Source organism: Trachurus japonicus, chromosome 1, assembly GCF_045865225.1.
Source record: "Trachurus japonicus isolate A0001 chromosome 1, Traja_1.0".
NCBI lineage: Eukaryota > Metazoa > Chordata > Actinopteri > Carangiformes > Carangidae > Trachurus > Trachurus japonicus.
The window spans coordinates 31,233,127-31,259,637 of NC_140907.1; the positions used below are offsets into that span (position 1 = coordinate 31,233,127).

Here is a 26,511-nt window from a genome sequence, read left to right on the forward strand (position 1 = left end):
CACCAACGGGACCACTTTAAGTTTCTGTGTCGTTACCGTGACAACCAGCCGTGACCGTGACAACCAGCCGTTGCCGTGGTTGCGCAGACAACTTCTCCACGGGGCAGGTAAGAAAGTCACACAAGTTAGTTTTCTTTCTGTCTTTCTTGTTAGCTGGTTTAAACTTGTTATTTAACTAGTTATAAACAACCGCAATAACCGCGACAAGCGTTGTCGTCTACTTCTCCTGGTTTCTAAACTTCAGCAGTTTCAAGAACAAGTGTTTAACTGCGTCGAGTGAAACGTGTTTGATTTATTTACTACGGAGTTAACTTCTATCTAGTGTAAGTTACATTAACTAACTAGCTAACTCGCGAACATGGTTTATTGCTCGTTTTACGGTGATGTATTATTGTAACAGAGGATAAATCACGTTAAGTTTAATGCATTTCAGACAGAAATAGGCTTTAAAGTTGAAACAGGTTGAATTACTATGTGTATTTCTGGCGTTATGTCTGCATTAGACAGAGCCATCGAGTACTACACTATATTAGGCTATATTTAGCTGAATTTTTCAGTTTTAAAACCTGGGACAGAGTCTGAAAATCAGGCATTTCAATAGCAGATATAACTTTCTTTGTCATATACATTTTTGTCAATGTATTATTTACCGTAGATATCATGTAAATGAGAAAACAATAATCTGTTTTCTACACAGCTTTTCTCAATTACGTATTCACTTTATGTGTTTCTGTGTTCAGGGTGATATTAGTAAATTGTTTTAGGATCAAGATTTAAATGGAGACTTTGCTAGTTTCATGTTCATCTGTATCTGATGTTGTAAAACTGGATCTTTTTTTATTCCTGTGTCGTGACTTGCTGCTGAACGCTTGGTGAATTGTGTTAAATTAACCTACTTGTTTTTTCCCTTCCAGAATTACTAAAACAAAGTCCTAACGTAGACTGGCAAGATAAATATCTGTGATATGTAAACCTACTGATGGTGTCCACACAGAGAGAACGGCAGCATGTTCGCTGCCACTTTGGACAAAAGATCCCACAGTGTAACTCCTCAGGCCTGTGGTAAAGACATTTCTAGGGCTGAATCAAAGGTCAAGAAAAAGGCCCACTCTCCTGAAGTGACTTTACCACCCTTATGCCCGAGGCCACCTTTCCTCTCAGCAGCCTTTGCCCATAACCCCCTCCTTCAAAATGCGCCTCCTGACAGACCCTCACCGCCACTGAAACTTCCTCATCTTATAACCCAAGTAGCACCTGGAAGAGCTATAGGTGACACAAAATGGACGGAAGGATCTCGACTAATGGGCTCAACATTGGGGACCAACATCTCTGTGGGAAGTGCTGCTGAGATGACAGCTCAAAGGTACAATAATTCAGTTTGTGGGAGTTTATGACATCAATTTATTTTTCTATTTTTTCCCCCCACACTACTTAAGTAGGGAAAAAGAAATGAACATGTAACACTATGTAATGTTGATCATGGTATGTATAACTTGTTCCATCTTGGTACACCTTTGGACACAATTCAAATATATATTTGCCAGTTTTCTTTTTACCCCTGTAAATAATAGGAACTCTGTCACAGAATTATTTTTTTTCCACTCACAAAAGTGACATAAAGAGCTGACAGATTTCACAGCCAAGATTTCCTTTCCAAGCTTTTGTGAACAATTTTTACTGTTGTTTACTCTCAGTTTTTACTGTCTCAGTCTTGCAGAGAAAGTTGAGTCAAAAAAAGTCGCAATATGTGAGGATAAAACGAAAGCAACTGTAAAAGATGGGAAAGCAACCAAACCAAAAAAAAGTCCTCTCACTGGCACAGAAGTCGTTCAGATCTTTGCCCTGAAAAGACACCTGCCAGAATTGGAGCTTTATTACCTGAAAGAAGTGGAAGGAGACTCTTACAGGTATATGATTAATTATATCTGCAACATTACTGTTAATCTTCTTAGTTTCATTTATTAAGTGCATACAATTAAAGAGTGAAAGTGCAATAATATATCCTCTGTTTTAAGACCCTATGATCTACAAGTGATCGACTCTAGCGAAGCTGGGTCTGAGCACTACATCTTCTCCTGTAATTCTGTACTGCACGTGACAGAGGGGGGTCATGATGGACTTGTCAGTCTGGCAGAGTGGTTTAGAGAGTCTGTGTTGTGGACAGCTTTGCAGAAAATCCAATTTTTTAGAGACTTCAGACTACAGAAAGCTTTCACCTGGTAAGTACATGTTAATCGTGCTCTATGGCTTTCACACTTGCTTTTAAATTGTGTTTTCTCTTTGTTTCTTTGTTTATTTTTTTATCATCTTTTTGTGCCAGGTGGCATAGAAATGTGCGCAAGATATTATTTCAGCGCAGGTGTAAGAATCTGGAGGACATGCTGCTTATAGCTGTGCCACAGTTTCGAGGTGCTCTTCAACTGTTCAGCAGGCAAGTTACAACACTACTGATAATCTAAATTGCTCTAGCCATAGCATCTGACCCTCTAACTTTGAGATTTAATGTAGGACTGATGTTTAGCTCTCACAATAGATGTTTACTGTGTCTTTTACAGACTAATTGAGGATTTGAAGGAGATGCACCGACTGCCCCAGGAAGACTCTCATAACTACACACTGCTGGAATTCAAAAACGTATTGATAACCAAAAATCAGGAGTGTCAAGAGATTCTGGCGAAGTTATCACAGTATCGTGCTGTCATCCTAAATGCTGTAAATCATCTCCTTTTTTCTAACATTTAATACAAAATGATGCCAAAAACAAATCTGTGTAAACTATAGCATTCAGGATTGAACAATTGATACTGAAACTTGAAACTGTGTCTTTTTCATGAGCAAAAGTTTAGAGCATCAGAAAAAAACATTTATAGTTTAATGTAAGATTAAGAAGCCCCTTTGTTTCTGGAATCATCTCTAATAACATTGTTTCTTTCCACAGGTGAAAGAGAGCAACTATAAGGAATATGATGAGCTGCAGGTGCACATGGAATATGCCAAAAGGCCAAATACGCGCCACCAACCCATTCACCTCCACCTGGCTCACCAGCAGGAGCTGAAGAAAGAGTCGGCTCGGTGTGAAAGCATCTTGCAGAGATTGGGAAACTTTGCGTCTCTCATCAATCAGATGATTGCGCAGAGTCTCGTTACGATCATCAGACAAGATGTCGATTCTTTTCTCAGCAATTTGCTTAAGGTGACAAGAGCGTTTGTCAACTGTGTTATGTTGCAGTGTGCCTTTCTGCAAGACCATGTTAATGATGATTGAAAACTTAATAGACTTGTCACTTTTTACTCTAACTCAGAGTATTTTCAGAAACTGCGTTTGAGTGAAAAACCTGGAGAGACACAAATACAAAACTTTACTTATGTTAATTAAACATCTGTGTTAGAATAGAATATACATATTCAGATAAAGCCTTAAGCCCCAATTATTAATTTAAATTAATTGTTAATGCTTTGTTTGATAGAGAGAGAGATCTCAGCAGAGCAGCCTCTTCCACACTGAGCTGTGTTTGTGTGCTGGTAGTCAGCTGACTGTGGAGCCACCGGTGCATCTTTTCCAAGAGGCTGTGAGTGAAGCACTTCTGACAGTCGGTTCCTCCATTATTCAGGTAATTTACAAATCCCGACAGTTTCCATATAGCTATACCCACATTACATGATATTTTTCTCTTGTGGGTGCTGGGTAGTTTTAAAGTTATTGGAAATGTGCATCATATTCTTGACAGTTGGCCCCCATTAACAGAAAAGAAAGTTTGCACTTATAAAATCCATTGAGTACAATAAAACAACACATGGAAATGGACACAAATATGTTTGTATTTGTAAGTATTCATTTATCAGGCTAATCTGTATTCTGCAGAATCAAAAAGAACATCATTTTCAGTAAACAACAATTTTAGATTCTGGGTAGGGATTCACACTTGCATTGTTTTTAATATTTCATATTTATGAAATCTGTGCTTTTGAACAATGTTGTAATTTCAAACAGCGTCTTGATTATGATCAGGAAAATACCGTCAGTCTCATGAAATGTTTTTTCTCTGGTAGATGTGCGACACCTGTGGATTCTTCCTGGAAATGAACGACAGTGTCATAAACTCTGATTTTGCACAGACTTTAACTTCTGACCTCAGCTGTATTAATCATCGTACTGTTACAGGTACGGCCACAGACCTGCAGTATTAATATGAAACCTGAACTCAGCCCAACATTGTCTCTGTCTCAGTTTCTGTATGGACCACTGTGGTTAAATAACAGAAACAGTTCCAAAATCAGATAAATAATAAACATGTCATGTATTTTTATAAACAAGTGGGGGGGGATTTAAGTGTCCATATGTTTTAATTCTCAGGGAAGCATAAGAGCGGTGGTGGGATGACTGGTTGCAGAAAGTTTTGCTGCTGGCAGTTGCTCAGAGACCTGTCAGCTGACTGGCTGCTGCTGCCAAAGCGAACCCTGCTAATGGTGCAGGGCAGCGTGGTGCATGGCTGCTTCTATCCTCTCTCCAAGACACAGCTGGAGTGCCAAATAGCCATGAATGACTTTTCAAAACAAGCTGAGAGAGAGCAAGTCAAGATCATGCAGGTAAGACTCACGTTCGAATCCAAAAATCAATCCGTGCAGAATCAGTAATTATGTGAAAGACTTTGCACACCAGCTCACATATCTCCCACTGTTCTCTGGACAGGAAGCTGAGCTGGAAATCCAGCAGCTGTGTGAGTGCTACAAATGGTTAGTGGACATTAATTTGTCCATTAATCAGTGGAGTCATGCGTCTTTGGAATCCATGAAAGGTCAGCCGGCTCTGCAGTATGAGGAGCTCATTAAGAAGATGCGCCTCTGGGCTGAAAGAATCAACACAGTCCCCTCAACAATCTCTACCTCCAGCCAACTGTTCACAATCCACTCCACCAACACAAAGGAAACTCTAGGTACTGTGCATTGCAGAATGGTTTTGTAAAATACCACATCACCTGAATGGTCAGTTGATGGGTTAAGAATAACTTAACTATAACTATTCTTGTTCTGTATAATAATTACTCTCATGCTCTTTGCTTTTGTTTGTTCAGGGCGACAGTTGAAGTTCATTGAGGAGGAGGTGTTAGAGCAGCTGGTTGAGCAGATCACGCTGCTCTCAGAGAACCTCATGTCCGAGTTGGAAAAGGCTACAGCTGAATTGAAGAGAGATGTGCCAGACTTACAGCATCTCTCAAAATATGCTCTTATGGTATAAACACTCTTCAAACTTTACATTCTTGCATGAAAAAAATTATAAAAACATTAATACTGAGAGATATAGAATATTATACATAGAGATTATTTGACATGCAATAGATATCCAGATCCCATAAGGGTTAGAAAGGGATCTCATAAAAAGTGAGTACCCTAGTTTTCTGTCTTTTACCTTAACAAGGATGGTTGATGGAAAATTCAGATCCACTGAGACTTCTCTTCTGGTCACACTTTCACTTTAATTGAATTATTCATCCCAAAGGCCCTTTCTTGTCAGAGCAAAATGTGTTCTGAATTTAGATTCCATTATCCAAGAATGATCAGGTGATGCATAGTGCATTAAGGTCCTCAGTACTTTTATTTGAGGAAGCACTTTTGTGTGTGTATACTTTAGTAATGGGCAGGAAGTAAGTACTTCAGTTAACTTTTGGGATGTGCAGAATACACTGTCATTATGTATTTTATCTATTTGTCATCCACATATTGTTACCAAACCATGTGAGCTTTAAAAAGTTTCCCATGTATTTAAATGTTCTGCGGAAACTCATCAAGTACTCCATCTGTACTGTACATAGCTTCTCCATTAATCAGCTACATGTACTATATAACCAAGGACGATCAAGTTAAACAGTTTTCAACTTCCATAACAGGGGATGAGACATACATTTTAGATCTCTTGTCAAACATTAATTATTGAAGCATTGAGAAACTTGTAATTTTTCTTCTGTCTGCAGGTGAGAGAGTCTGTGAAAACATTGGCAGACAAGCAGAAACAGTTGGAGTACATTCACTCCCTCCAGAACACTGTTTGCATGAACTACAGAAAGATGAATGAGCAGGAGCTGACTTTGGAGAAAAAGGTCTTCAGGCATATGAATACAAATTATGTCATTAATAATCATAATTTGATAACTTCTCAGATATCGCTTTTTTTTTTATTACACTGCACTGAGTGTGCTTCTGTTTGTCTTCTATATTTAGATGCTGTGCTCATGGGATTGCTTTATATCCTCGTTGAAGGAAGCAGACAGTAGCGTGTGCCATCGTCTTCCTTCAGCAGCGAATGCGCTGGACACGATGAACTCATTTATGATCTGTGACCTTAAAAATCTGTTGGCTAAAGCCTCAGCTGGCCTTTTCTTTGACCCAAGCCAGGATGCCAGAGAGATGGTCTCCAAACTGAAGAATACGTGTGCACATGTACACAGTCTAAGTGCAAAGCTCGAACAACTGAGTAGGAACAGTCAAGACCTACAAGGTATACATTATGGATATAAATACATTTCCAGGCATCAAAAGCTACTTAGCTACTTGAGAACTTGAGAACATCCTGACCCTATTAGTATTTTATGCTCTGTTGCCTTCCATCAGAACATACTCTGGACCTGACCATTTTTAAAATGGACATTGAGAAGATGAATGCCCGTAAAGAGTTGTGGGAGCTGATAGCTGCATATACAACATGGATGGAAGAGTGGGAACTGTTGCTTTTCACTGAGGTAACCTGCTAAATGACAAGATGATAAATTATGTTTGGCATGGAGGTAATTATTTATATGCATTCATGAGTGGTGAGGGCTAATTCATACATATCTTTGCTCCATCCTTAAATAACAGCGTTCTTTCATTTTGTGAAAAATGTGTGCTATGCACTCAATTATCAAGTGAATGTTATGTTTGTGTCCATGTGAATTAATCAACACATGTTTTTAAAATTTTCTGTCAGTTTGTGATGTCACAAGCTCGAGAGAAAACTGCCAAGTGGAAGGAGCAAGTGCTTTCTCTAACAAGTTTAATACCTGCCCAAGATTTGGTTCTGCAACAGTCTTTAAGAACTCTGGACGGTCTAAGCCATCGGCTCACAGTCATGGCCAAGCTACAAAGCCCTGCACTCAGATGTAAACACTGGGGAGCTATTTTTGAAGGTCAGACCACTATGCTCAATTGTAACATATGCATTCTTTGTGAACCACATATCTGAAATAATCAAAATACCCCCTATTATCAGGGTTGGGCCTATCGTATATCCCAGAGAAAAAGGTGACTGTGGCTCAACTGATGTCTCAACAACTTGAGGAGCACGACAGACTAATAACCAAGGTAAGAGTAGGAGACTGGTTATGTACTGGACATTTTATGGCAGTGCTACTAGAATCAGGTGACAAAAGTGGTTGAATGAGAACAGGTTCAACAAGCATTAAACTACCTTCTACCTTGCCAGATATGCGGTGACGCACAAGCAGAGTGTGACATGGAGAAGACCTTCCTAAAGCTTCAAAAGGGATGGAGAGCCAGATTCTTCCAGGTGGATAAGTTTGCTTCCCCAGTTTGGCAGCATCATGAGCTACAGGATGGATTAACAGAGACAGGGAAGCTGACAGAGGGCGCCATTTCAAATCTCCAAACTACCAGTCAATGCTCCTCTAATGATTCAGGATTTATCATCATTGGTGAGACTAGTTATTGTTAACCTGCTCATTGGATTACTGCTTTTGTTTAGTTACGAAGGGAAAATGTGGAGACACAATATTATGCTCACAAGTTGATTTTCTCTCATCCAGGTCTGGAAATACTCTTTGCGGAGATAGAGAATGATTTGATGGCTCTGTCTGCAATGTTAAAGTCACCGTACAGTTTCGAGTTCAGGGGGCAGATGGAGGACTGGGTGCAATCACTGCAAGAGCTTGGTAAATAAGACGTTCAGAAAAATTATGAAAGATATTTAGTACCTGCCTCCATTTGCAAAAATTGTTTGAGCTGGCTGTTATAATTGAATACTTTTTTTTTGCTTTCTCTCTGAATATTGGTAGAGAAGCTGCTTGATCTATTTAAAAGATTCCAGCAAATGTGGACCTTCCTGACAAAGATGTTTAATGAAACATTCTTTAATGTTCAAAGAGTGGATCTGGTATGTCTCTGAGTCATCACAAGTCAAACATAACTAATTATGCAATGCTTTCAGAGCTTTTCTAAAGTTCTGTGTGACAGACTAAGAGTGTTTTATTTTTGTTTTTTCATAGCTGGAGCAGTTCCTACCAGTTGATGAGATATTTAAGGAAATAATGTGCAGTATAACAGCTGACCTTCGCGTGTGGAACTTTGTTAACTCCAACAAGACAAATGACAAATTTTGTGGGAGTAGTCTTTGTCAGATTCTTGTTGACGGTGTGTCCACAATGGAAACCATTACCAACCAGATGGTGGATCTACTGAATGCCCTGCGTGAACAGTTTCCAAGACTCTGGTTCTTGAGTGACAGGGAAGTGATACGACTACTCTCCTTTCAGCCAACACCTTTTAATCTGCAACCCCTTGTACGCAAATGTTTCGAAGGGGTACACTGGCTCAATGTGGATAGTGAAATACCATGTAATGTGAAGAGCCATGGGGCTACATCTGTAAGCCACCGAAAGATGAAGGTTCTCGGGGTTTTTGCCCACCTCCAGGAGCACATTACCTTCCTTTCCCCTCTGAAGCCAAATCTCAATGCCTTGGTTTGGCTAAATGTCTTTGAGAAACACTTAAAGTCAACCATGGTGCACCTCTTGAAAAGATGTGCTGTTGGACGTAACCAGCTTCAACCATCCAGTCAAGATTTGGCATGTTTTGGCAAGAAAGTTGGGGATATCTTGCTCAACATTGTTTGTAGGAGAAGAAACATACAACCTGTGCTGGATCTTCTGTCTGAGTACCCCCTCCAGTGTCTGCTGATGGCTGAAGAGGCGGCATGGTACAGTCTTGTTCAACAAACTTTCCAAGAGTCAAGCCCAGTGAAGCTGAGCGACATTAAGGCATACAACTCTGCGAAACTGAAAAGCCTTGGTTGTTACATAAGGGATGGAATCACAGGGGCTAAAAGCGAATCCCTAATTTCTAAGTACATGATATTGTGTCTGCGTGCTTTAGTGCAGCTGACAATGAATCATACACAGCAGCTAACTCGTCTCATGGAGGTACAATGCAAGCTAGAGTCGTCTTTTGAGTGGCAAAGTTTGATGAAGTATCATATATGTTTAGATCAGAGTCTGAAAGTCAATGATGATCCAACATGTTATGTGGATGTTTTGGGCCATAGCTTCCAATATGGCTATGAGTATTATGGTCCAGAAGATTTGATGGTGCACACCCCTTCCACGGATCGGGCAGTACTAGGGATACTTTTTGCTCTAGCAAGCTTCAGATGTGGGTTTGTAAGTGGACCTTGCATGTCTGGAAAGACAACGACTGGGGTTCAGTTAGGAAAAGCTCTAGGACGGCAGGTTGTCATTCTGCAGTGTTGTCCAAGCATGAGACTTGGTGTTCTTCAGCAGATGCTGTTTGGTGCCCTCCAGACAGGAGCATGGCTTCTGTTGGACTCTGTGGACTTACTAACACAAGGGGTCCTGTCGTCACTGGGACAGCATCTTGTCGACATTCACCAGTCCTTCTGTGACTTAACAGTGAATATTCATCAAAGAATGAATGATGAGCCAAATGACAAAGGCTGCTCGGATATTGTTGATCCAGAGTGCCAAATGACATTTGCAGGGAAGAGCATTTCTGCTAACCTCAACTATGGATGTGTCCTCATCTCATCAGAGAGTAATACATCCAAAGTTCCAGAGAGCCTGCGATTAGCAACCAGAACGGTCACGTTAACCCATCCAGATTACAGGATCATTGCAGAAGTAATGCTGACTTCCATTGGTTTCTCAGACGCCATGTCGTTAAGTGTGCGTCTGGTGTCTCTCATCAACCTGGCCAAGGATTCCTCCTGTCTGCCTGATTATATCACCGATGACCAGAGTTGCTATCTTGTTGTCTTGAAAAAGATCATCTCTGTCTCTGAAATACACTTGAAACAAAGTGTAAGGCAACAACAAATTTCAGATGAGGATAAAAGGTCAGCTGCAGATAAAACAGATCCTACACCCTCTCAGAGTGTTCCTACCAGATCGGTCGAGGTGGATAGAAAAGAATCTGAAGAGTCCAGGTTGTCCAGTTCTCATTTAGCTGTTGTACAGAGTTTAATGGAAGAAGCAGCTATTGTCAAAGCAATTGTTAAAGTCATATTACCTCTTCTATATGACCACAAGAGAGCCTCACAGTTCTGCATTGTTTTTCAGGATGTGTTCCCTATAGTATGCCAGTTTCCTCTATTTCAACAATATATTAAAGATGAAGAAACTAACCAACTTAAAGATGCAGTGGCAGAAGAATTACAAAGGAAGCGGATTCACTCCTCCACAGAAATAATTGAAAGTGCTCTTACACTTTACCAGACTATAAAATCCTCTCAGGCAGTCCTGCTTATCGGCCCCCCAGGTAGTGGAAAGACAACCTGTTTCTCTGCTCTCGCTGGAGCACTCAATTGTCTGGCTGCCAAGGCGGTGGAAAATGTGTTTGAAAATGACACTGAAGGAGATCTCACACAAACAGAACCGCAGATCTCTGCCTCAAACTGGAACCCAGTTAACACTGTGGTTTTATTCCCTAATACCATGTCCCATGATGAGGTATTTGGCTGCTTCTGTGAAAAGAGAGGATGGCAAGATGGACCTGTGCCAAACGTGCTAAGAGTTTCTGAACGATGGGAACATACAAGTCCGAAACCATGCAACTGTGAGAGTAAAAGTAATCGGAGGCCAACAGTGAAATGGCTGGTGATGGATGGGGAGCCTGTGGGGCAGCCTGGCTGGTTAGATTACTTAACAACACTGTGCGATCCTGAGGACCCGTGTCTCCCCCTGACATCGGGTGAAGCACTTGTGCCATCCCAATCATACCAAAAACTACTCATGGAGATCACAGACCTAAGTGATGCAAGCCCCTCTGCAGTAACCCGCTGTAGCCTTGTTCATTTTACAGGAACTGATCTGTGGAAGGCTGCATGGAAGAATGAAATGGGCGCTCTCTACTGTGAACACAGAGTGGATCCAGGGATCTCAAAACTGTGGAATCGTCTAGCTGTAGATCTTTTCCCTGGCACTCTTAGTCTGCTTAAACAAAATGCTTTAACCTCTGCAATCCATAGTGAAGGGGAATCTTATGATTCCCTCATGTATGGACTTCAAGAAATCATGTCATTTGCTCGTATTCTACGAGCACTTCTACAACATTTTGGGAAGGAAGTAGAACAACCTGAGGAAATACCACAGACAGACACAATGGGTATGATCATTATTAATTAATTTGTAAGATTGTGGTAGTGGCATAGTGCTGTTAATTTTTATTAAAACTATAACTTACTCTCCAACCAAATACATACCTCTAAATGGAACAGACACACAGAGCATGGATGCCCAGAGTAAACGAGAGCTGCCCACCAGAAACCTTTTTCTGGTTGCTTACGTTTGGGGATTTGGTGGACATCTACATCCCTGGTAGGAGAATTTTTATTTAACCTTTATGTAGTCATATACTATCTTTTAATACTCAAGCTGTGTATATTAATACTGTGGAAATGTATAATAATTTATTACAAAAAGCCTCAATCAAGAATGAATAAACAATGTTTTCATATGTCATATGTCTTTTTTACTTCAGCCATTGGCCACAGTTTGACTTGCTCGTCCGCCAAGTGCTGTTTACCTGTCGGTACAAAATTGTTGTACCTGATGAGGAGAGTGTGTTTGAACACTTCTTTAGCTTCGACAGTAACATGTGCCCCAGTAACACACTTTTGACAAATTCCATCATTCCCAAGGTTTGTCTTCAACACTCCAAAAAACAAAGAAAAAAGAAAAATGCAGGAATATGGTAATGACAAGGTTTATGCATTTTAACTCATGACCATTTTTAATATGTGTCCACAGCATAGGAACTACACCTATCTCCTGAACCTCATGTTGGAGGCGAACCAGCCAGTGTTGCTTGCAGGAGAGTCCGGTTCTGGAAAAACCAGCCTGTGTCAAAGTTTGCTGAGTTTTGAGAAGCCACACATTAACCTTCCAGCCAGTCCACTCCTGAGCTCCAGAGACCTGCGAACTATACTGAATAACATCAGCTGCCAGAAGTACTGTAAAGATGATGTGGGTTCTGTGAGCAAACAGCAGAGACTGCTTCTCTTTGTGGATGATTTGCACGAAGCCCCGTGTGGTGAGTAAGAAAATTTCCCTCTTGATGTGATTGAATTTGAAAACATTTAGTGAAGTTTTAGAAAATTAATTTTTATGTTGTCCCTGTCGATAGATGCCTTTGGAAAAACATCGACTGCTTTAGAATTGCTACGACAGAGTATCTCAAAGGGAGAAATTCTAACATTTGACAACCACCACTTCAAGTCAGTGACTTCTGGACCCATCAGCTACATGGCTACTTGTGTCTCTGGATCGGGTGATCACCGGCAGAATGTTATATCCTCACGACTCTCTCGCCTGTTCTCCATCATTGTACTCCCCAGCTCATCTATAGACGTCATACTGTCTATTCATTCCCAGAGGCTACAAGTGTGGCTCAAAGAAATGGTGCAAAGCAGTGAGCATATGGCATGCTGCATCATCACTGCAACTAAAAATCTTTATCATGCTCTATGTGAGCAATTCAGACCTACTGTACAGAGGCCTCATTTCATGTTCTCTCATCTTGACCTGCAGAGGGTTTTTCAGGGGATGTACCTGTGGCAACCTAATATCCCAAACACAGACACAATGCAAAAAAAGGACAATACACTACCAGTCCTGCCAGGGCCTGCAGCATCAGTCCTTAATATAGTGAGTCTCTGGATGCATGAGTGCATGCGTACATTTGGTGATAGGTTAGGCTCCGAAGATGAAATGAATACTGTTGTGTCACTCATAGCCAAGGTTTCAGCATCACACTATGGAATTAGATCAGTTGATGAACCGTACCCACCCACTGTCACTACCGGTGCTGTTTATACAGCACCTACAAACATAGGAACCACCTATAAGAAAATGGGTCCAGATGCACCAGGTCTGCCACAAGAACTGGACCCAGCTGACCAATCAGACTGTACATTGACTAAACCTGCACCTCAAGATGAAAACAATTGTTTAGAAGAGGAGAGCCTGAAATCCCACCCTCTGCAGCTCCAGATTCGTCAGCGTTTGGAGGACATCATTCCAAGTATTACATATGGTCCTGAGCTTTCTGTGACCTTAAATTCAGATCAGCAACATAATTTCAAGTGTAGCTCATCTTACGAGGCTCAAGACCTTGATGGACTACTCCAGAATCTGTCAGCTCTCACAGACAGAAAAGAAGCTGATGAACAACTGGAAATCGATAATAACTACAACAATACATCCAGGTGCATTGTGCACAGACAGAGAGTGAGTCAGCTGTTACATATCCTGAGAGCATTGCTCATACCTGGAGGTCATGGAGTACTGATGAGCTCAGACAGAGGCACAGGTCGTCGAACCAATGTGTGTTTAGCTGCCTATCTCACAGGCTACCAATTGATGGAGGTACATTCTGGTAATGAGAATAAGTTGCACGAAATCCTAAAGGAGGCTGGAAATCAAACTAGAGTGGATGGAGGTAATGTTATCATACTGGTCCATGAAGATATCCACCCATCTGTTAGAGAAGAACTACTGGTGGCGATGGCACACAGGACCTACCCAGCACTCTACACAGAGGAGGAGCTGAAGGACCTGGTTTCCAGAGTGACAGATGTGAAAAACTCAAGAAGATACCTTATGGACAGTTGGATGTTTGATAAGTAAGAGGAAATAAGATTTTAATGTTTTCATGATTTTTGTGACGTAAAAACATTTACCAGAATGGGATTATACAAAAAAATGTTTGACCACCTAGAGTTAATATTTCAAAAAGATGATGTGTGTACGTTCTTAATCATATCTATTCTGTTTCTTTTAACAAAGGTACTTGAGGCAAGTGCACAGAAATGTCCATGTGGTCCTTCTGATGCCGTTTATCTCCTCAGAAACCAACGAGGGAACCAATGCCGGGAATGTAAGTGTTTTCTTTGAATTATGCAGTTCACAGAAGTTTTTGTGTTTGAAACCGCATGTGCACCTGGGGTTAAGATATGTTTTTAAATCAGGGTGAGATTGGGTGATCAAAAATATATTTTTCAAATAAGTCAGTAAGCAATGAGATAGAGAAATCAGTTATGATAACCACTAAAAGCAACAAAAGTTGACCTTTCAAAGAGTCGAACCATAGCTGACTCATATTTTCGAATGTGTAATCCTTGTTGAGTATACACATACTAACAAAACCTAAATGGATGATGTCTTACCTTATATGATTTAGGGACAATTGACCAAGGCCCTGAACCTGTGCTGCTGCGTTGAGGTGTACCAACCGTGGTCCAGCCAGTCTTTAACAGAAGTTGCAGCTCAATATTTCAAACCGTACAAAAGTGAGTCAGACCACAACAAGTTTGTCTATGCGTAATTCATTTTTCTTACCACTTTGTACTTGCTGTGTTATTTCAGGAATGTATGTAAGAGACATATATTTTCTCTTTCTTTAATTCAGCGAAGAGAGAAGGCTCAGAGCCCAGCCTGCGGAAAGCTATGGCAGGAATACATCGGTGTGCTTGTCAATATGCGTCTGTCCTTCTCAGAGTTCAACCTTTCAGCCCTCAGACTTATATGGAATTCATGGCCCACTTTAATTACCTCTCCAACCACCTGCACAAACAACTGCAAGGCCAGGCCAACAGGTAATTAGTTTTACACTCTGTAGTCGGCAGAATTTCCCCCTCATTTTCTCCATGTATCTCCAGTATTTAATATGCTGCTGTGTGTATCAGGACATCTGTGCTGATACTGCTGTGATAAAATCACCCCACAGTGTACCTACTGTATGAATAACAACTGAAAATACCAGACGCACTATAAACTGTCACGCAGTCCAACACAGTTGCAATGCAAGTTACTTCCTGAACAATATCAGACACAGTTGCAACAACAGTCATAATAGTAACCTTTATAAAGTTCAATTGCGACAAACTGTACTGTAAGTGTGAATGTTTTTTCCTCACACTAAAACAGAAGTGGTTTTCTTGTTCTACAATAACTCTTATTTTTCCAGAGTTGCCTCTGTTCTGTCACATTTGGATGTCTTGGACAGCACGGCTGAGCAGTACAAACAGCACTTGAAAAGAATGGAGGAGAAGGTGGCTGAGACACAGCAGGTATTGTTGAGCAGTTCAGCATATGCAGCTCAAGTGGGATCAATATGATATGTATAAGGTTGCAGCGGTATTGACTGCTGCAATTTCTATACTGCAACAAGGTCGTTTGTCATTGCAGTCCAAATGATTTAAACACTTGTTAGCAGTGTGTTCAGTGCATTCTAGAGGCTTTTTGTGTGGTGAAGGACATATTGGACAACAGGGATTGTTGTTAATTCATTTCAAACCGACCAACTCGTAACAGTGACATTTATTTATTTATTTTCTTACTTGATTCACGTTGTTAAGGAAGGAATTACACCAAAGCAACCCTGAAAATGCATTTCAATTAATATTGCATTCATAACATTCAGTGCAAGCTTAGATATCTTCATTAATGCTTTGTGCCTTTTCCTCTTTGTCCTGCAGCATGAGAAAGAGCTCATCAGAGCTCTAGATGATCAGGAACGCCTGCTTGAAGAGGCTCAAGAGAAATGTGTCATAGAGGAGAACAAGTTGTACAACCTGCAAAGGCAGATCAACAATGCTCAGAAACAGGTAACCAGAGCTCCAGTTTCAGTGACATCTGTATACTAAGTCAGAAAAAATGCAATAAATCTATCTTAGTTTTCTTCTTCCTACAGTACATCAATCTACCGTACAGTAAAATCGTTATTTTTCCAGGTGAGACCTGTGTTCCTCTCAAGCCTCAAAATTGTCAAGTGTCTAAGTGCGTCTGACCTGGAGGAGGTGCGCCACTACAGAGATCCGCCTGAGGGAGTAGTGAAGATCATGGACGCTGTCTGTTTGCTGTTCAATCATCCACCAGGCTGGGAGAGCGCCAAACAGCTTCTTGGGCAATCCAACTTTTACCAGGTGGGTTCACATTTTGATTTAATTTATTTTATTTTGGAGCAAACTTCCTTGATGAAACTGGTGATGCTTTAAACATAATGCAAGTTACAGTACATCATCATTCCAACTTGTGTGTCAGATGAAATCGTTCAATAAATGGCTAATATTTCTGCTGCTATTTATTCAACAGGAGCTGGAGTTTTTTGACCGGTACAGCCTGACTAATGAACAGCTGCATCGACTCGCCAAGATCGTTCACAGTCCCCAGTTTGTGCCAGAGTCCGTGCGAGAGGTGAGCAAAGCCTGTGAGTCCCTGTGTCGATGGGTTCAGGCTGTGTATGAATTCTGCTGCGTGCAAAGCCAGCTGTTGCTCAAGCAGCAGCTGGAAGCCCAGGCTGAAAAGATTCGGAGTAAATTGCACCCGGCCGAGCAGGAGAAGAAGGACGCGTACAATCGCCTAGAGGATGCTAAGCGTGATCTTCAGATACTGAGGTGGGACCTAGAAGATCAACTCCTGGAACTGCACGAAGCTGCGGACATGGAAAGAGAAGCTGCTACAACTGCTGGGCAGTTAGAGACACATGTCAGAAACTGGAGGGCTGCTGCTCAGGTGACACAATCTACAATACACTGTCATAACATGCCACTTACATTTGTGTTGTTTCTTTATATATCTATCTGTATATTGTATATACATTTTAAAGGGATACTTCAACATTTTGGCAAATTGGCCCATTGCCATAATCCCTATAGTTTTAGGAGTAGGTTGGTTACCTTTAATTCATCAAATACACAATCCAACAACTCCAAAACACTCTTGTGGACAAGTTGTGACCTGCACAATCACCACGCTATGAGATAATAACGTAACGTTACGAGACAGAGTTGTTTTAGAGGTAAATTCATGCAAAACCGCTGATGCACGTTCCCGTCAGGGGCAGTTTTTCGGCAAGCAGCCTCGAAAACAACTCTGTCTCGTAACGTTCTGTTATTATCTCATAGCGTGGTGAATGTGCAGGTCACAACTTGTCCACCAGAGCGTTTTGGAGTTGTTGGATTGTGTATTTGATGAGTTTGATGAGGGGAGCCAAGAAATCCCATTAGCCTCCGTAGCGTAGCTCTGAGCAGCTTGCAGCTCTGCTCTGGCGTTCTAAAATCAGCTTGCACCAACAATTAAAGGTAATTAGATATTTTTTCCTTTCAGGAGGCAGAGTTAAATAACCAAAACTTACCAGGAGATGCTCTCATCCTGGCTGCAGTCATCACTTACTTGGGCCCATTTGCTCCGGATGTCCGTCCAGAACTACTGAGCAAGTGGAGACAGCTCTGTCGGACAGGAAGCATCAACAGGAACCCAGTGGACCCGAGAACCTCCCTGTTCACACAGTCTGACCCTGCAGCTCCTTCCCCTGCTCTGGGTTTTCCCATCCCCGTGTCTGAGAGGCTGCAGCTGCCTATGGGTCGGGCTTTAGGTTTGAATCCATGGCAGCTTCAGGACACTGTATCTGCCAGACTGCTGATCCAGCTGCTGCTGTGGGGCTACAGAAGCTTCTTGGGTCAGCGCTGGCCTCTGCTGGCAGACATCCAGCAACATCGAGATGTAAACTCTCAGAGCTGGCTCAACACATGTAGGTCCTTGTATTAACAAGTCAGTTGTTTTCCATCCATCTGTATTTGAGGCTCAGTAAAGAACAGGATTCAGACTAGTATGTGTGTGTGTGTTTTTGTTTCCAGGGGAGAAAGACAATCTTGAGATGAAGTGTGAGATGGTGGTTCGTGCTGATGATCCAGAGCTGCTGGATAAGTTGGACCAGGCTGCTGTGAAAGGTGCACCAGGAGGTTTTTACCCCAAATTAAACTGATTAAATATAATATCCTAGAACATAATGATGTAGTTAATTTGGTGCAATTTCAAATTTAGTGTCTGTTTTCTTACCCGGCCATAACTCAGTCCAACTTTGTTTTGCAGGTTTGAAAGTTCTGGTAACTCACGTGGAGCGTGCAAGACCCAATCCTCAGTTTCTGGCCAGGCTGGCCCCCCGTGCTGGATGCAGACTACCAGGGTTAAAACAGCAAGTTCAGCAGACCCACCCTGAATTCTGCCTCTTCCTCTGCACTCATCTGCCTGTCCAAATGCTTAGCAATGGTAAGAATGATTTGCAGATCAATATAAACTAAGGCAGAATCTGTAAAGTTATTCAACTTTATTTTTCTGCTAAAGATGTGAAGTGTTTGTTCAAGGAGAATTAATAAAAGATTTGGCTGTAGAGAGGTTTTTCAGTTGTTTTTCACCAAGGGTTTGTATTTTCTTACATTTTTGAACAGTACTACTGCGTAGATTTATTTGGAATATTCTGTGTTAAAGGTACCTGGCTCGCTCTGAGATTTAGATTTATTCTACTTCTACTTTATTCTACACAACACCAAAACATGTTGGTTAAATAACAACAAATAGTCTTTCAGAAAATGTGCTTGTGTTTGTTATTTGTTGGTTCTTCTTACTCATTATTCATTCATCTTAGTACAGTAATTATACAGGAGTTAAGATAACGACCAAAGTTGTAATTGATATACAGATATATTACCAACTTTTCACAGAGGATAAAGACGACACACTGCTCCACACTGTTTACACTACATTAATAATGTCAAATGAACCCTGGAGATTACAGTAGTGAGTGTGTACTCTTTCTCTTCCTCAGAGATCCATCCATCCATCTTGGCTCAGGTGCAGGTGGTCGACCTCTCCCTGAGCTCCGAAGAGATCCAGGAGCTGACGCTGACGCAGCTGCTGCAGTCTGAGTGTAGAAAGCTGCTGATTCAACACCGACGGCTCCAGAATGACAAGCAGCTGCTGCAGGAGAAGCTGGTCACGCAAGAGGTGACCAGACCATCATTTACTGTCCCATCATATCAAGCAAACACTGTGTGCTGTGTGCCCACTGATCTGGATCCTGAGTGTCAGGCTGCAGTGATCATCAGTTAATCATTTTACAGACTACACAGACTAATGTACAGTAGTGTATAATGAGCCAGCGAGCTGTCTTCTGACTTCATATGTCCATAATATTTACATTACCCAGGCTGTAGTTCATGTGTACACCATGTGGACTCTAGGGCTGTCAGATCGAACTTCGCTATTCAAACAGAATACAAATTATTTTACAAATGAGAACATTCGAAGGTGAAAACTGACGTTTGAATGTGTGGCTTCCCGGGGTAGTAAATATGTTGATAAAACAAACAATTTTGTTGTTTTTGTGACGTAGAGCTGCAGCTTCAAATTTACGAGCAGAGTTTTTTTAATTACCCATTTATTCGGCTGGGACGGTGCACCTACATGTTTTTCTTTTTCTTTTTTTCTTTTTATCGATCAATCCGCGGACCACTTATGTGCCGATCACGGACCAACTGTGATCCGTTGCACCTCTACTTACAGTATAATATTTCGATTTCCCTTCTTTCAGTTTTATATTGAGTTGGTAAAACTTAAGTGTGTTGCAAATGTTACATAACAGATTTGGTTGGAATGCCCTTTAGTGGACTCAGGACGTAATAATAAGCTGGTATAGGTGGATATAATGAGCTACAAAAAAAAAAAAACACGTAAAAAATTTGAATATAATTTGAATATTTAACATAAGAAGCGAATCTGATTTGACAGGAAGATGGCCAGCCCTAATGGACTCTAGTATGAGACTGTGGACTGTTCTTAGACCGGACTTGTGAGAGTGATTAATGTATTTTTTAATCAAGCTGCCACTGTGAGTTTGATCATTGTACCTTTAAATTAAATTAAGTTACGGGTCATTTATGTTATGCAACATCTTCAGTGATGATGATGTAATTATCTTCTGTTGTTTCTAGCTGCTGTTCATCAGTTACCTGTACACAATCTTGTCCTTTTCAGGATCCTCTGATGGACTACATCCTGCGGTCTCAGTCCTCTCTGCTGCAGGACCGTGACTTCCGAGCCCACATGGCCGTTTGTCAGGAGGCGATGGGGACGCTGCAGGCTGAGATCCAGCAGCGGAGCGATGTGCTGCAGCACCACGAGGCTCTGGTGGCCGTCCCCAGAGAGCTGGCGAAGCTGGCTGCTGCCCTCTACCAGGCGCTGCGGGAGGTGTCCTGTCTCTCCCCCGCCTACTACTTCTCCCTGCCTGACTTCATCGCAGTCATGCAAGAGGCCTTCACGGTGACGGGCGGGCCGTTAGTGTCGTATCCCAGCGGGACAGCGCCAGAGGGCACGGTACCAGAGATTACAAACAAGATGGCCACCCAGTTGCTGGCCCATTACAGGCCTCGTCTTTTCAGGAGCCACGTTGCCGTCCTGAAGCTGCTGGTGTCGGTGGCTCTGCTCCAGCACGGCCAGCAGTGCTCCGAGGGCGAGAGGGCGGCTTTCCTCCGTGGCCTTAAAGACGTCGATCATCCCGTCTGTAAAGATAAACAGTCCGCTTCCTCTCTGCCCAGCTGGATCCCGCCTCATATCCACCCAGATCTCCTCTGCTTGGACAATGTCCCGGCCTTCAGAGGGCTCGTCTCCTCCCTGTCCTCCTCTCCCGCTCAGTGGCAGGAGTACCTGTGCTTCCCCTCCCCCACCGTGGTCGGGCTCGCTCCCATCACTCACTCCCATCTGTCCCTGCTGCAGCGCGCCCTCCTCTGGAGAACGGCGCTCCCCGACTGCATGGAGGGACTGGCTGATATGATGGCCGCCTGCTGCCTCTGTCTCCCTGAGCTGACCGGGTCGTCCGAGGCTCCTCACACCGGGAACCCAAAGACCCTCTCACCGTACCTCCTCAAACACCAGGGACCCGTCATTCTCACGTCGCCCAGTCCCAGAGAAGACACCTGGACAAGTATCCAGCCTCTTCGCCTGATAAACAAACTGGCAGGAGCAAAGAAGGTACTGTAACACACACACACATTTTTATTTCATTTTAAGTTGATATTTGTCACACATCAGTGCAGTGCTTGATGTTTTTTCTAATGTGTATGTTTTAGGTTCAGTTGGAAGTCATTTCCTTTGGGGCTCAGTGTGATACGACGCTCATCCTCTCAGCACTGGACAAGGCAGTTAACGATGGACACTGGCTGGTTTTTAACAACTGTCACCTGCTGGACCAATGGGATGATAACGTAGTCGCTCATCTCAGTCAGTTGATCTCCTCCTTTAAAGGTCAGTGAGCCATCAATAATAATATCACATGTTTGAGATTCATAATCATTCACATGTTACAACTCAGTGTTTCTCTTTATGTATCTGTCTGCCTGTTGCAGAGGAGCCACATCCGACCCACGCCTGCTTCCGACTGTGGTTTATAACTCAAGAACATGCATTTTGCCACATACCAGGTAGGTCATCTATTCTATGGGCCTGACTGCTCTGTCCATGTTTTTCTTTTAAGGTCACACATAATAGTTGTTCTTTTTCTTTTTCTTCCACAAACAAAATATAACCAAGGCCTCAGTTTGGAGTATAAATTATGTTTGTGTTTCCATATTAATACTGTCTATTTGTGATTTAATGCAGTTCTTCTTTTAAAAATGAAATAAAAACAGTAAGTCCTGTTTGTTCTGTTTTGGTCAGATAATACTAATGATTATTATCTTTAATATTTAACAGCGGTAGTGCGGGTGTGGGCTCTGCCTCTGGTCTGTGATTCTCCCTTGGATCTGAAGGAGGCGCTGAGCTGCTCTTTCCAACAAGTGGCGTCGGGTGTGACAGCAGACAACATGGAGCTCCTCCTCCGCTGTGCCATCTTCCACTCTGTCTTACTGCAGAGACAGACATACAGATACCTGGGCCAGGGGAGGATCTACAACTGGTGAGCACATCAGTCCACATACTGTACACTGTAGTGAATATACAGCAAGTCCATGCTTGTACATGTGGATTCTTGATTTTTGACAGGAGTCAGGAGGATCTCCAGACTCTGGTAGATGCACATAATCACATCGGCAGCCGCTGCCATGACCAGGCCAGAGCGTTGCAGCATATAGCAGGTGAGGCAGCATCAACAGGTAACACTGTCTCTCTACAGTTTAATATATGCTGTGTGTTTAACTTGTTGTACTTCTCATTAACAGTCAGTCTGGTGTACGGTGGCCATGTGCTGGACTCTGCAGATCTGGAGGTGGTGGAAAGTGTTGCCAACACCTGTCTCAGCAGAGCGTCCCCTCTGTGGGGCAGCGGACCTCACATCCTCTCAGATATCATCAGCAACGCAAGCCAATTCGGTAACCAGGCAACTCTCTGATAGTAGTGTATTTTGGATGGTGTTCAGCGTGAACTGGAGGATATGGATGATGCACGGATGTTTTCTTTATTCTTCTACTTTAACAATTAACTGACGAGCAGGGGTGTCAAACTCATTTTAGTTCAGGGGCCACAAACAGTGTAATTTGATCTGAAGTGGGCCAGACCAGTGAAATAATAGCATGATAACCTATAAATTAAAAGAACTTTTAAATTTTCCCTTTGTTTTAGTACATTATTAAGATATTAACAGTTAATGAACTATCCTTTTACAGAATATATTATGAACAACCTGAAATTTATTGATAAAAATATGTACAATTTCAACAATATTATGCCACTTCTATCACCCCTGATGTAGAGCAAGTAACATAATAATAATAATAATAACTTTATTTATATAGGACCTTTAAAAACACAAGTTTACAAAGTGTTTCACAAAACAGTATAGAAGAGACAAGTCACAAATGCCATAAAACCATAAGAGGTGGACCGCCCAAGTGATACAGCAACACAGGCAACACAAGAACCCAACAACATATTGAGACCAGGAGGATTCAAATTAGAGTGCAGGATGCAGTTAAAAATAAATTAAATAAATAAAAGGGGGATATACATGATAAAAACAAATAAAATGAGATACAATAAGATAAGAAAAGATGGGATAAAAGAGTTAAAACCGAAGAAAGTGTAAAGTAAAACAAAGAGCATCTGAGTAAAACTGTGAGATAAAATAGATCATAGGAAAAAAGCAAGTCTGTAAAAGTGAATTTAAGAAGTACATGAGGTTAAATGTCAAACTCAACATTACAAACAGGAAGAAGAATGTAGTACAAGATACTGTTTGTTTCTGCTTGTGAGCTCATATGTATTGATTGTGGCTCTTCTCAATGTTTTTTTTTTTTTCAGATGTGTCAGGGCTACTGCAGATTTTGGAGCAGAGTCTTCAGGACTCACCGGACAAGAACGACCCTGTTGTGCTGGGCTTTAGTGTAGATGTGGCAGCTGAGATACTCAAGATCAACAGTCACAATCTGAGTGTCCTGCTGCAGGCCTCCCAGAATCCTCTGGGAGCAGAGAGGAGTCTCCACGCGGAGCTGCACCAGCCGGCCCACAGCCAGGCTAGAGACAGACTGCAGGCTCTGAAGAGTTACCTCACAGACAGGACTGAGGGCAGCAGAGTTACAAACGCAGAAGCTGCTTCTCACAGTTCGCTGTGTGACTTCATCCAGGCCGAGTGGGATGAGCTCATCGATTCGGTGTCCTCGCTCCTCTCACAGCTTCAACAGCCAGTTCGATACGGCACGCCGACCTCTGCTTCCCTCCTCGAGCTGACGGACTTGTCTGGCCTGGAAAAGAGGGCAGAGCTGCTCAGTACTTATCTCTGGCACCGCAGCACTTCAGACCCACCTGGTGCATACCGGCTGGCTGCTTTCAGGAATGCCAGAGGATTTCTCATAGCAGTGATGAGAGAGGCTGCTCGTGTAAATCGCAAATATATCAGTGATATAAACTTGCATTTTCAGGTAAATCATAAAGTAGTAGTTAATAGTTAAAAGGCATTTTCTTTTTTTTTCCCCATTTCATTTCACAGTTTATTTCGATCTTATATAAAAATAGAAATAAAAAATGTGATTATACCCAGGGGGCAAAATCCCAGTTTTTTGAAAAACGGACACGGAGCGTTGTAAAAGCTTTGACACCAGAAATTATATCTAGGAACTTCAAGGATTAAAACCTGGGTGGACAACCCGGTCAACTAGCTGCTGGAAAGCTACAGGGGGCCAAAACCCCTTTCTGGGGTCATTTTGCTGGCGAAATGATGTAAATGCAAATATTTAGGTACTACAATGGCATAAATAGTCATACAACTATAAAATTTGGCAGAGAGTATCTTGACACATAGGGGGAGGCATGAAAAAAACATTCTGGGGTTTGTTGCAACTCAATTTTAAGATATCACCCTCAACATCCCAAAAAAGACCAAAAAAAGTACTGTTCGCCTGACAAATTCTCATGAAAATTATTATTTTTCAGCACTTTATGGAGAATATCTATGCTTAACATGTATATAGAAAAATTCCTTAATTCATAAGCTTCCATTTGAGTCCAATATAGCCTTTCTACTAGCTACTGGAAAGCTACAGGCTGTCTCCAAACAATGCAACACCTATTGTGAAAAACTACATGTTAACTGGCCTGATCAGAAACCATTCTATTTCTGGTCTCCCCAAAGTGAACAGATAGATAGAGAAGACTGTTGGCCACAGCAAGTGGGGCTTTTGAGATAGAAAGGCTATCTTGGACTCAAATGGAAGCTTATGAATTAAGGAATTTTTCTATATACATGTTAAGCATAGATATTCTCCATAAAGTGCTGAAAAATAATAATTTTCATGAGAATTTGTCAGGCGAACAGTACTTTTTTTGGTCTTTTTTGGGATGTTGAGGGTGATATCTTAAAATTGAGTTGCAACAAACCCCAGAATGTTTTTTTCATGCCTCCCCCTATGTGTCAAGATACTCTCTGCCAAATTTTATAGTTGTATGACTATTTATGCCATTGTAGTACCTAAATATTTGCATTTACATCATTTCGCCAGCAAAATGACCCCAGAAAGGGGTTTTGGCCCCCTGTAGCTTTCCAGCAGCTAGTTGACCGGGTTGTCCACCCAGGTTTTAATCCTTGAAGTTCCTAGATATCATTTCTGGTGTCAAAGCTTTTACAACGCTCCGTGTCCGTTTTTTTGCTTTGCCCCCTGGGTATTAAACAAAGGTTACATGAACAGACAAATAAATTAACAGACAAGCTCACAGACAACATAATTCCTAATTACAAAAAAGCTCAAAAAGGAGTAGGAGAAAGTCCTACGCCTACATACACATAGAAAAACTAAAATGTGTTTGTCCTGCACATAACAAACAAGGTTAAAATGAAAAAGAAACACCAACAGAAAACAAAAAACAACAAACAAAACAATATAACCATGACCACCAGGTAGTATTTAAACAGCCTCTTCCCTTCTATATTTCATAAACACCATTTCCTTATATATTTTTAATTTGAATTGATTTATATTTATGAATTAATTTATCATTCATTCATCATTCTGATTTGTGAAGCTAATCTGTTGTTTTAACCATCTAGAGGCGCTGCAGCATAAAAACTTAAAGTTGTCTTGTCCTTCTAGGTTCTGAGCGCCAGCACATACCCGGCCTCCCTCCCTCTTGACGCTGTGTATTTGTGTGGCCTGGAGCTGAGAGGAGCATCATGGGATACGCAGCTGGGAGCTCTGCAGGACACAGCCTCCGTGGAGCCGTGCTCACTGCCCCTCGTTTGTGTCGAGGCTAAAGTCAGGAGCACAAACTCCACTCGAGATGCCTTCCCCTGTCCAAGTTCATATTTAATGGACACCAGTAACGTTCAGGTCTCAGATGAGTCTGAGTCGACCGCCTCCGAGTTTCCAGTCTACCACTGCCCACTTCATCTAGATACAGAGCGGGAGGCAGGAGACGGGGGGCCGGGGGATGTGAACGTTGTCACTAAGGTTCCCCTTCGTACCAGGATTAATCCAGTGTTGTGTAGTTTGAGAGGGGTCAGGCTTGTGAGTCTGCTCTGATGATGCAGCTACTGATGTTCACATGCACTGACTCTTGTATAAACTGTATATCTAACTACTAAAGACTCATATGGTTTACACAAATTTGCAGTTACTGTATATAAAGTCTGTTTACACATGGGGTTTTATGATGCTTTTAATTTGGTTTTTCATTAAAACCGTTGCACAATTTCATATTGGCAGTTTCTTATCATCATAATCATGTATGTTTTTGCGCCCACAAATACACAAAATACCCACAAACAGCCAACTTCCTTGGAGTGTGCAGTGTATCAGCATTAGCGATGTGGCATCAATTCTATTGCATTACTGTAATTGCTGATTCAAGAAGATAAGTATATATGCTTTAATAATACAACAAAAGTCAATTTTTGTTACTTTGATGTGTTATTTTAATGTATCAAAGAACATTTTGAGTTGATAATAGTAACTCAATATTTCCTCTTCTTCCC

At 41.8% G+C, this 26,511-nt stretch overlaps 2 protein-coding genes across 3 annotated transcripts in view; both read left to right on the forward strand.

The window, feature by feature from the left end:
* LOC146992262 (extracellular serine/threonine protein kinase FAM20C-like) overlaps positions 1–26,511 on the forward strand; it is a 36,607-nt gene that overhangs the window by 8,635 nt on the left and 1,461 nt on the right. The gene's annotated exons all lie outside the window — the stretch shown is intronic.
* On the forward strand, positions 104–26,233 carry dnhd1 (dynein heavy chain domain 1). Its single transcript, XM_085785324.1, has 44 exons — positions 104–124; positions 915–1,363; positions 1,710–1,907; positions 2,016–2,219; positions 2,321–2,431; positions 2,556–2,712; positions 2,939–3,193; positions 3,468–3,611; positions 4,051–4,162; positions 4,355–4,587; positions 4,691–4,934; positions 5,073–5,230; positions 5,970–6,095; positions 6,217–6,493; positions 6,607–6,734; positions 6,962–7,160; positions 7,244–7,335; positions 7,457–7,685; positions 7,797–7,922; positions 8,046–8,143; positions 8,256–11,385; positions 11,498–11,597; positions 11,761–11,920; positions 12,030–12,312; positions 12,406–13,903; positions 14,067–14,157; positions 14,461–14,569; positions 14,689–14,875; positions 15,247–15,349; positions 15,758–15,886; positions 16,013–16,204; positions 16,374–16,793; positions 17,388–17,811; positions 17,918–18,010; positions 18,153–18,329; positions 18,886–19,064; positions 20,094–21,086; positions 21,185–21,359; positions 21,461–21,535; positions 21,807–22,008; positions 22,095–22,186; positions 22,271–22,420; positions 23,349–23,965; positions 25,631–26,233. Exons 2-44 carry the CDS (start codon positions 1,008–1,010, stop codon positions 26,057–26,059), a joined length of 13,455 nt encoding a protein of 4,484 aa, XP_085641450.1. The 5' UTR covers positions 104–124; positions 915–1,007; the 3' UTR covers positions 26,060–26,233.

What these genes read in the sequence shown, in the direction of transcription:
- dnhd1 (XM_085785324.1), top strand. Translation starts at nt 1,008, where the DNA reads ATGTTCGCTGCCACTTTGGACAAAAGATCCCACAGTGTAACTCCTCAG. An exon ending in AGGTGGCTGAGACACAGCAG is followed by an intron (nt 15,350 to 15,757) that starts GTATTGTTGAGC and finishes TTTGTCCTGCAG; the next exon opens with CATGAGAAAGAGCTCATCAG. An exon ending in GGCAATCCAACTTTTACCAG is followed by an intron (nt 16,205 to 16,373) that starts GTGGGTTCACAT and finishes TTTATTCAACAG; the next exon opens with GAGCTGGAGTTTTTTGACCG.